Genomic DNA, 11403 nt, shown 5'->3' with positions numbered 1-11403 from the left:
CCCTTGCAGCCCCCGCCGGGGTCGGCAGCGCGCTCCGCCCGGGCTGCACGGGGGAGAATGGGGGTCGGGGGGCTTCGCTTTGTCTCCCCGCCCGCGGGGCCGGGGTCGGCGGCCGTGGGAGGGCGGGAGGAGGAGCGCGGCCCGCCCCCGCCGCCGCCCTACAAAAGGGGACGGGCGGGCGGCGGAGCGGCGTGTGCCGCCGGGCCGGGCCGGGCAGGGCTGGGGACAAGGACAGGGACAGGCAGGGCAGGGGCCGGGCAGGGCGCAGCGGGCGGCGCTCCGCTCCCCTCCCCTCCGCAGCGTTGTCCCGGCACGGGCCCGCGGCCGCCCTGTCCCATCCCGTCCTGTCGCATCCCATCCCGTCCTATCCTATCCCGTCCCATCCCTCTCCACCGCCGCCGGGACCATGCGGCGGGCGCGGGCGCTGCGCCGCCGCGGAGCGCTGCTCGCCTGCCTCTCCTTGGGGACGCTGCTGGCCCTCGCCGACGCCAAGGGTGCCTTCTACCCCCCCGCCGCCCCCCTGCCCTTCGGCGGCAGGTACAGCCTCTACACGGCCGGCTCCAGCCCGCAGCTCGGCCCCGGCAAGCCCGTGGGCAAGCACAAGTAAGCCACCCCCGGCCGCGGCCGCGCAACCCGTCCGGAGCGCACCGGGAGCGCCCGGGCACCGAGCCGATCTCCGTCGGGCATCCTTTACCGGGAACAGAGCGCGGCCATGGGCACCGGCCGCGCGTCTGGGCTCTGCGGGCAGCATCCCCCGGGGACGGGCTGCCGCGGTACCCAAACCCCGGTGCCGACCATGTGAACCTTCCCCAGGGCTCGCCCGCGGGCATCCCTGCCTGGGCGGCAGTCCCCGAGTACCGGCCGCGGCATCACTTGCTCCCTATCATCGGCCAGGTACTGAGCAAGGGCTCGCAGCGCAGCAGTGTCCGAATGTCTCAGTGCCCCCCTCCATCTAGAGGAGGCTTCGGGAGTTGTATTTCCAGCAGGGAACGGGCTGCGTGCGGTGGGGACACGTGTGCTGCGGGACGGGGCCGGGGGAGATGGGGACGGAGGTGCCCGTGTGTGGTTTTGGGGTAGGTGCATGTACCTGCGCTGCGTGGCATCGGCGCGGAGGAGCAGGGGGTGGTGATGTGCGACAGGGGAGGATGGCAGTGCACAGACCTACGTGTGGAAACAGCTTGGTTTGGGGGGAATTGCTTGTAAAATGCATGCATGCTGGAGTTTAAATACGTTTTCAAGAAACCTGGAAAGCTCAGGCAGTGAGGAATGTGGGTTTTACACAAACTGTAGACTTTTTCCGTTCAGTTGCATAAGCGCTGTTACACTGGGGGCGGAGAGGGGGGTGTTGCTTCCCTCTCTGCTTGTTTGCTAGGGCAGTTTCTGCCGGGTTCCTTTGAAAGAGGGAGGATGTGGGCTTACAAACAAGCTGAAATGAACAAAGTAACACTAGGGATGAACAATACTGGCAGTGCCAGTGAGAGCTTTCAAAAACCCATAACATTTTCCAGCTGCTCACTCTAAAAACATCAGGCTGAAGCTATAAAACTGCATGCCACAGGTGTCTGAGAAGGGAAGGGGTTCTGAGGGGGAGAGTGAGCCAGAACCACACTAACCCGAGCAGTCAGGGTAGGCAGGGTTTACTAGCAGTGGCTAGTAGATCTGCCTGCATTGGCTGCTAGCTAACTTAGAGGCAGCTGGTGGTGTTTGTAAGCAGGTCTGGATTTATGGATAGATGGTGATCCTAAATTTCCACATATGCACATGAACTCCCTTGCCTCCAGCTGAGAAAAGTGGCTGGCCTTCCTTCCCTGTGGTCCTGTGCACGGATGAATGACTAAGAGGAGCAGGAGCAGGGAGCAGCACAGAGCTCTGCTCATGCTCTGAGCCTGGCAGCCCCTTGCCAGGGCAGAGCTGCTCAGGTCTGGGCAGGTTGGAAATGCCAGTGGTATGCCCATCCCAGGGGTCAGAGAGGGCCCTCGGTGAGGGGCTGGGGTGGATGTGCTGCTGCAGCTCCTGGCGGGAGCAAGTGGGATGTGCTGGGGGTGTGGGATCAGGGGATTCCTGCTGGAAGGGAGCAGAGAGAGGCTTGGAGGAAGAATGGCCCTGCTCACACCTTGCTGCTTCACAGAGAGAGCTGCTGCCCCGGGTGGGCTGTTGGAGGTTGTGTAGCCTCTGCATGGGGGCTCTGGGAGGCAGCTGGGGCTGCTGCAGGTCAGCTGCCTGGTCACAGGCTGGGATGCAGTCAGAGTTCCCTGGCATGGCCATCTCATGGCCTGTGGAGAGCAGCCTCGGGGCTGAGCACAGAAACGAGCTGCAGGGCCTCATCCCAGCTCCCATGGGCTTGCTGTGAGGGTCTGGATGATGTTGAGACACTTCTTGGCAAGTGGAGGTACAGGAAAGGGACTGTGACTGTCAGGATGGAGCAGAGGGGTTTGGTAAGAAGGGCTGTGGTGTCTCCTGTTTGAGTGAGTGTGTGTGCATGCACAGCCCTCCCCCAGCCTCCCCAATATGTCAGGGGCCAGAGCAGCAGGACTTTGGCTCGCCCTGAGTGGGGAAAGGTCGATGAAGGAGGGACAAGCACTGATGGCAAACAGGTGAAGACAAAGTGTGTTCCCTACCCATCCATACCAAGCCCCCAGCTGGCACAGGGGCAGCCATGTCCTCCCGCCTCACTGAGCACCTCTCTGCACCTGCAGCTTGCGCTGGCCCATCTGCTCCATCCCGCTGACCTCCTGCCTCAGCTCTGCTCTGCTCCGTGGGCCTGTGCCCTCCTCTCCTCCCGCTCTGCCGTCTGCCACATCCCCCTGCCTTTAATCCCTGCCTCCTCACACATCCCTGCTGTCTGCCCCTGTGGACCAAGTCCATCTGCTCCTGCCAGCAGCCCTGCCTTCAGCTGGAGCAGCCTTGGCCTCCATCTGTCCTACAGCAGTCCTGCATCCTTCCCACATGCTGCCTTCCTCCCAGCCAGCTTATCCTCAGTGCCTGGCTGTGCTGCTTGGCTCAGGAAAGCTGACTGGTACCTGTGGCACCCAGCTGCAGGGGGATGGCAGGAGGGAAGAAGCTCTCAGTACTCACTGTCCCAGAGATCTGAGGGGGTTTCCAGCCTCCATCACAGATCTGCTCTGTGTCCCTGCCTCCATGATGGGGGGACCCACGGTGCTGCAGCCCTGCAGAGCAGCATCTCTGTGCCTTGTCTGTGGCAGAGCAGCATCTCTGTGCCTTGTCTGTGGCAGCACCCACAGCAAGGGCTGAAGGCTTTGGCTTGGCCCCGGCACTGGCAGCACTCCAGGAGCTGCAGCAGGACAGACCACCCTGCCAGGCACTGCTGGAGCTATTTCTGGGATCCTATTCCTACAACTGCTGCTGCTGGGATTCTGATTGTCCTCACAGTCCATGCTGTGCTGAGCACAGCCCAGCTCTGGAGACACCACCAGCACTGGTGACAGCATGGCTGTGACTGACACTCCTGCAGCATGGTTGTGATGCCCCTCCCCAGCATCTGCTGGGGGGCTGTTCCAGCTCCTGCCCCCCGAGCTCGCTGGCAGTGTCTGGCAGTGCAGGCACTGCTGTCTGCTGGACAGGGGTGACAGTGTCTCTCTGTGTTTCCCCAGGAGCTACTGTGCCTACGTGGTGCAGCGCAACGTGACGTGCACGCTGCAGGACGGGGCCGAGAGCTACGTCAAGGCTGAGTACCACAAGTGCAGCTGGGGACCCAAGTGCCCAGGGAAAGTGCTGTGAGTATGGGGGACACTGGGGCATGGCTCCCTTCCCCTCCCAAAGAGCTTTATCACCTTTCTGACCATGACCCCCACTTTCCAGAGGGCAGTGAAAGGGGCTGAAGGGCTTTTCCTGGACATGGCAGTCAGTGACAGGGCAGTGGTGTTGGGAGGAGGCAAGGTGGGATCTGTCAGGAGGGAGAGGGAGCTCTATCCCTCCTCAGAAACTGTCAGGGGAGGTTTAGATTGGATGTCAGAAGAAGGTTTTCATCCAGATGTCAGCTGAGCACTGGAAAAGGCTCCCCAGGGAAGTTGGTCATGGCACCAAGCCTGACAGAGTGGAAGAAGCATTTGGACAATGCTCTCGGGCACATGGTGTGATTTTTGGGGATGTTCTGTGCATTTGCAGGGCACAATGATCCTTATGGGTCTGTTCAAACTCAGGATATTCAATGATTCAGAAATAGATGTGTAAATCATGGGAAGTGGGGAGGTGCCTGTGCAGGTGTGTAGGAAAGCAGTTTGTCACAGACCTGCAATGTGGCACAATGATGGCAGCTCTGTGAGAACCTGGCTGAGAGGATGAGGACATGGAGCCTGTGGCTGGGGATGGCTCAGTGCTTCCTGCTCCAGGACAATAGTTACAAAACTCTGCCACCTCGTCAGTGCTGGAGGGAAACACTTTACTGTGCCACAGCTGGAGCCGCCGCTGGTGCAGGGGCTTTGTGCTTCACCACCCTCCAGGGATGCTGCTCCATGTGGAAAAGCTCCTCTCCTGCATCCTCCCCAGGCTGGAGGAGTGGAGCAGAGCTGAGCACAGAGGAAAACTGGGATGAGAGAAGTTTTTGTCAGAGCCTAGTACCCATCCTGTGGCAGCTGGCTGGGACTCTCCGTGCCCCGTGGTGCTGTGGGCCCTGCTTGCATTCTCTCCTGGCAGAGATGGCAGCTGGACCCACTCACTCACTTGTTCTTCCCATCACAAGTGGTTTAGCAGCATTTGGGGACTTCAGGACATCCTGCAGCTGCTGGTACCCATGGAGGAGATCTCCAAAGCCTCTCCCATCTCCATGATGCCCTCTGTTTGTCTCCTTCAAACAAAACCAGGGTGAAACCAGGGTGTTTTCTGAGAGCAGATGACCCACAGCTGAATTTTCTGCAGAGCCTCAGATGCTGCATCCATGGACAACAGGGAAACATGGATTTTCAACCTGCTGGGGCCATCAGTGAATGTTTGTGCAGCTGGCTGCAAATACTTCCCCTTGCTGCTGTTTGGAGCAGGGGTCGAAAGATTTGGAGGTGCCCAAGGCTTTGAGCTGCTCTGCAGAGGCTGGGATGACACAGAGGAGGTGCTGGGATGACACAGAGAAGGTGCTCTGCCTTGTGGATGCCACCCTCCTCCTTTCTTCACCCCCTGACAGTGGCTGGAGCAGCGATCTCCCATGGTACATCCAGGCAGGTTTCTACACTCTACAACAGAAGGAAAGATCATTGAAACTCAGCAGCATCTGTGAAGAGGAGTAACAAGAAGAGCTTGTTTTGAAACTGTCCCTTTGGGAAATTGATGTTGAGAAATTCTGAAGAGATTCAAAGAGCAGAGGCTTTGGGTTTGGTTTATCCCCCTGCCCTGTGGTGTGTATGGAGGTGGCTGTATGTCTCTGGGAATCGTGTGGAAGCAGCACTGCCAGGGGCTGCAGCCTGGGCTGGGGACACTGTGGATTCAGACAAGGACATGGATGGCAGGGACTCAGCCCCACGTGCTGCCCTGACTGATGGATTAGTGCCTTCTGCAGCCCCTCTGCAGCACGGATGGCTGTGCTGCTCCTCCAAGACCTTCTGCTGAACATGAAGAACAAGAGGCTGATGGTGCTTGTTGTCACAAAACAGCAAACTTCAGGATTTTCAGGCCCTGGTAAATTCAGATTGGATATTTCCAGAAGGCAGGCTTAAAGCATTGGTACCTAGAGGCGGTGAGAAAGTGCCATGTTCAGCCCTGTACAGCTCAGCTCAGCTGCTGGGGAACACGCGTGCCAGCAGGGCCCTGCTCCATCACTGCTGCCTCACAGGACAGCAGGGAGCAGCTGGATCCTCCCCATCCAGAGCGAGAGCAGAGGGGGAAGCTGTGAAGTGAGCTTGCACATTGTGTGCTGGGTATGGGAGGATCAATGCTGTAGTACCCAAATTCATGATGGAGACACTTCCCAGGGCATCCCAGCTGGGGCAGGAGGCAGGTAAGGAGCCATCCATCTGTGCACGTCACAGCATCACCCTGGAGACCCTCACCAGCCAGCCCAAGCCCCTTTAGGCTTCCCAGCAAACTGATGCCCTCCACAGAGAGAAAACACCTTTTCAAAGGTATTTCAACCCTCATGGGGACTTCCATACAGGATTACAGTTGAGAAAAGGATTTTTTTGATCCCACTAGGAAATTCTGTAGGTCAATTCAAAGCGCAAACCACTTTTACAAGCAGTCCACTTCCCTCTTGGAAGTGATGTGAGCTTGCAGGGCTTTTGAAATCAGTTCCATCATTTCATCTTGTGCTCTGCTGGCCAGAAGTTGCCAAACAGTGTGGCACCTGTCACAGTGGCCACCTCTCAGGCCAGGGACTGCAGCAATACACTTAGAGCTGCAGTTCTAAATCAACACAGTGTCCCAGGTTAAAAAAAACTTGACCAAAACCCCACCATAATGCTGCACTGAGCTATGGTGCAGCAAGAGCTCTTGGAGAAGATGGGCCATGGACTGCAGGTGCAGCACAATGATTTCAGCTATGCTTCCCCATATTCCCAGATCTCCCACATCCAACAGGACTGTGACCCTGCTCTGTTGCTTGATGTTGAGGTTGCTTCTCTAAACTGTCTTTTCTCTCTCTCCCTCCCCTCTCCTGGCAAGGTACCGCACCTTCTTCAGGCCCAAATACAAGATTGGATACAAGACAGTGACCGAGCTGTCCTGGAGGTGCTGCCCAGGCTTCATGGGAGAAGGGTGCCATGACAGCCCGACAGACCAGCCTGGCCTTCTGCCCCAGCATCCCAGCCCTAAAATGCCCCCTGGGCAAAAGATGTTTCCAATGCCCAGACTTCCTCCCTATCCCAAAAGCCACCCTGACCTGTTTCCAGGACCAAAGAAGAATCAATATGGTGAGATCCTCCTCCTGCTTCATGTCCCCAGGTCACCACACCATTGTCATGCACTCGAACCTGCAGGTTCTCTCTGTTCCAGTGCAGAGCAAGAATCTGGCAAAAATTCAGTGGGTGACATGTTTTCCATCAGAGTCCTCACATTTGATTGCTTTGAGGACCAGTTGCTTTTTAAATTTTGTTTCTTTCAAAACATGCAGCTTCAAAATTGCCTTTCCTCATCAACTTAAAGCATTTTCCCATTAATTATGGGGTTGATAGGGGGCACATCAAGATGAAGCTCTCCTGGGCTGTTATCATCACCTGCTGTTGAACTTGGGAACAGAGGGCTGGATCCCAAGAGGAAGGAGGGTTTCCTGATAGCTTAAGGAGAGACGTGGGCTGAGATTTTGCTGAAATGCCAATAACAGAGGGCAGGACACAAGGTTATTATAGGAAAGGACTCAAAGGAGGGAAGTTAAAGGAGCACCAGCCCTCACTGTGCCCTCTCTATTTCTTTCCCTCTGCAGGCAGGAAGCTGCCTGGCCTCTTCGGGGACCGCCTGGATCGGCTGGAGGAGGAGGTGAGGCGCCTGTCCCAGTCCTACGACAGCCTGCACACCATGGTGAGCGGGCTGGGGGACCGCCTGCGGTTGGCCATCCAGGAGGACACCACCAAGATGATCGGCTCCCTAATGAACAGCCCGGGCACGCCAGACTCATCCGTAGGCTTCGGCATCATTCCCGACGGCCTGGTGGATGTGGCAGACAAAGCCGACATGGCCACATACCCTCCCGTAGGGGACATCCTGACCAAAGTGACCGAGGTGAGCGACGTGCTGAAAACCAAGGCAGATCTGCTGCACGAGGTCCAGGGCATGGTCCTGGACCACGACGGACAGATCAAGCACCTGCTGGAATCCGCCCGGCCCTCGCCCCTCACCTCCATCGACCTGCTGGAGGAGTATGTGGACACCAGGCTGAGCAGCCTGCGTGGAGAGCTGCTGGATGGCTTTGAGAAGAAGCTGGGCAAAATCCAGACCACGTGTGATTTCCGCATCCAAGAGGTGCGGCAGCAGTGCGAGGAGGAGAAAGCCGCCAACCTGCGGCTGCAGCAGACGCTGGATGGGAAGGAGCTGGAGATCAAGAAAGAGATCTCTCAGCTGGAGACCCAGATCCAAGGGCTGACGGTGGTGGAAAGCTGCTGCAGCAACCTGGACTACCTCACCGATCGCATGAACATCCTTGAGAAAGGCCTTCACAGCATCTCCGAGTCCCAGAAGAACCTGCACTCACGCCTGGATGGAGAAATCTCCACTGCCACCCTAGGGAACCTCTTTGAAGGGCGCTTCGAGGACCTGGAAGCCAGGCTCAATGCTACAGAGAGGGAAACGGGGAGCTGCTGCTCTGGTATAGAGGACAGCATGAAAGGCACAGTGGTGGCAGAGGTGGATGGCATGAGGACTGCCTTTGAAGACAAAATGCAGACCCTGGAGGACAGGTTCATGACCATCGTGGGGGAGCTGAACAATGTCAGTTCTCCCATGGGCATGGATGGAGCAGTGGTGCCTGTGCTGGAAGGGGAGCTTGCCAGCATGAGGAAACGGACAGATGAGACACTGGAGGCATTGCAGAATCGCCTCATCACCCTGGAGAGCACCTGCTCCTTGGGCTGCACCTCTGCCTCCAAAGATGTGGAGACCTTTCGGACGGAGATCGAGGACTGCCAGAACAAGAACCAGGACCTGCTCCTCCGGATGGACAGCAATTATGACCTCCTGCGCAAGCTAAACGCCACCATCCTGGAGATCCAGCGGCGAATCGAGGAGGAAGCATCAGGGGCTTTGCAAGGGGAGATCACCTTGCTGAAGATCAACCTGAATACTGTGAGCAAGTCTCTGACAGGGCTCAAGGACTCCGTTTCCCAGTACTCGGACACCGTGACACATGTCAACTCCTCACTAGATGAGCATGAGCGGAAGATTGAGGATGAGGTCCACTCCATCCAGGAGAAAGTCAACGACCAAGGTTCCCAGCTTTTCTTCAGCAACCGCCGTGTCCTGAACCTCAAGGGAGACCTGGAGCGACTCAAAGCCAGGATTGTCAGCGACCTGAGCTCCTGCAAGAACGTGGCCCACGGCCTGCAGCAGGAGGTCTCTCAGTTCGACGAGCGGGTGGCGCGGGTGGAGAGCGCCTGCGGCAGGCTGGGGGCCGTCACCGGCAGCCTGGACAACATCAGGGAGGAACTGGAGAAACACACAGGCAGTCTGTGGGACTATATGGACCACATGAACGGGACACTGGCTGCCCACTCTCAGGAAATAACAGGACTGAAGGACAACTTGCTTGACTGCCAAGCCAAGGTCTCTGAGCTGGCGGAGCAGGTCGGAGACTTGGAAGAGAAGGCGGAGAGAAGGCAGCACTAGCTACACTGCCATGCCATGTGTCTTCCTTCTCCTGCTGTGAAGGACAGGATTAAATTATATCACACAGACTCACTCCAATGTGACAACAGTTCTTGGGATAATTTTTTTATGAAAAGCTGCTACATTTTTTTTCCCCTTAATCTTGTTGGTCCCACTTCTTCTTAACTCCACTGTGCTGGTGCTCCCCTCCTGATGCTCAGCAACTGTCCTGACCCTGGCACGGCAGTGTCACTGCCTCCTGGCTGGGGATGTTGCTTTGGATCCTGGGCTGATGACCCCAGAAGGACAATTCAAGAGTAAGCTGGAGGCAGAAACATTATTTTTTCATTTTATTTTTGTGGATTTATCATTTCTTGAAGAATAAAACCCTGTAGTTATCAGCTGAGGAATAGTTTCTCTGACCTAAAGACCACCTGCGTCTTAATCCAGAGACTGAGCAGAGCCAGGGCTCCTTGCAGGGAACAAAACTCACCACAGGAATTGTAGATTTCAAAGAACACACGTATTCACACGTCCCTCCGGGAACTGGCTTCCCTTCCCCGAGATGGCAGCCCTCCTTGTGTATGGTAAATCCATTTATAATGCTCCCTCCTCCATGCAGATGCATATGCCTTATGGAGCATATGAGGGTGTGCATTAGGAAAACACATATGCATATATATATATATATGGTATGTGTATGTATATTTTTGAATGATTCTGTGTCATGGTGCTCATCTGATTCCAGTTTCCTACTGCTGCCCTCATGTCCTTTGCCATATTCCAAAGACCCACACCGAGTACCTAAAAGCTGTGGCAGCAGTGTTTGGAGAGAGCCCCATGGTTCTGGGGGCTGCTGTGCTTTGCAATCCCACTTTGCTGGGCTCTCTGGTTACACCTGGGACTGACATGATGGTTATGGAAAACACGTGTCTTCCCTGAGGAGAGGTGTGTCCATAGGTCTCTGCAGAGACCAGGCTGGGCACAGAGCAGTCCTGTCCTCCAGCTCTGGCTCTCTCCTGTTTTATTGCTTAAGCTGTGAACTCCATCATCTCATCCCAGGCAGGAGAGTTCCAGCTGCGGTAGGGTGAGTGCAGCAGTGGAGGAGCAGGAGCCTGCGTCCTCCTCATGCTCTTCTGATCCCACTGGGATGCCAGTAGCGCTGGGACCAACACCGATGTGGAACAAGGCAGGCCATCTGTGAGAACACCTCTGGAGGCCTGTCCTCATCTCAGAATGAAAAACCCACATCATTTACCCAGCTTGACTCTGGTTTCCCAGAGGAATAGGCAGGCTAGAAAACATTGTCCGTGTTCCTGAGCTGCTCCAGCCTTCTCCTACAGAGCTGTTGCACACAGAATCCACCTCTCCCTAGGAGCCCACCATGAGCACCCTCCGCTGATCTGCCAGTGGGGACTTCATTACTAGGATGAGGAGGAAATTAAAGAGCCTCCATCCAAGTAACTCTGGCACTTTATAGAAGAGGAACATACTTTTCTCTCAGCATTGTAGCTCATGAACCCTCCCAAACCAGCCAGCCTTTGGCTCTCACGCAGTGCCTGTCACCCTCAGCAGGCTGTCCCTGCTCATCGCCATCATTCCCTCCTTGATCCCCCCTGATTGCATGAAGGAGCAGCTCTGTGCTCTGACTAGCACAAATCAGCAGCTGCTTCCAGCAGAGATGCATCTGTGCACCTTTTTTCCCCAGAAAATCTGGGTGAGCTCCTTTAAACATGCTTCCAGTTTAGGGAGGACCACAGGGATCACTGAGTCCAGTAGCCACACCATGTTCCCCTGAGGCAGTAAAAGCTCAGTCCCCTTCCAGAGGAGCACAAGCTGTGGGAGCATAGAGAGGACACATTGCCCCCTCACCACTTGCCCACCCCGGCCAGGTGCTCACAGCACCAGAATTCTCTCTCACTGCTCTGGGCGTTGCTGATTTGGAGCTACCCTCCAGCTGCTGAGACACTTCTCCAGCTGAGGAACAACCTCCTGCTGCCTTTGGGCATCCTGCAAAACAGGCTGTTAGACAACAAAACTTATTTTTTCCTCCAGCCTAAGGAAGGAGTCTCAAGGCAACCCTAAGTACTTTGTGACGGGCCAGGGGAGCCCTCGCCCTGCAGGGGGAGCATCCTGCCTAAGCCCCTTTTCCATCCCCTCACAGCA

General features: G+C 56.5%; 1 protein-coding gene across 1 annotated transcript; it reads left to right on the top strand.

The window, feature by feature from the left end:
• Positions 1-361: 361 nt before the first annotated feature.
• EMILIN3 (elastin microfibril interfacer 3) lies at positions 362-10092 on the top strand. The gene is made up of 4 exons (XM_041478793.1): positions 362-603; positions 3612-3734; positions 6607-6854; positions 7364-10092. The coding sequence occupies exons 1-4, from the start codon at positions 407-409 to the stop codon at positions 9256-9258; spliced, it is 2463 nt and encodes an 820-aa protein (XP_041334727.1). The 5' UTR covers positions 362-406; the 3' UTR covers positions 9259-10092.
• Positions 10093-11403: the final 1311 nt, after the last annotated feature.

This window comes from Pyrgilauda ruficollis, unplaced genomic scaffold, assembly GCF_017590135.1.
Source record: "Pyrgilauda ruficollis isolate IOZ18807 unplaced genomic scaffold, ASM1759013v1 scaffold46, whole genome shotgun sequence".
Classification (NCBI taxonomy): Eukaryota; Metazoa; Chordata; class Aves; order Passeriformes; family Passeridae; genus Pyrgilauda; species Pyrgilauda ruficollis.
The sequence above is the reverse complement of the archived record's forward strand: the minus strand, read 5'-3'. Positions and strand labels throughout refer to the sequence as shown.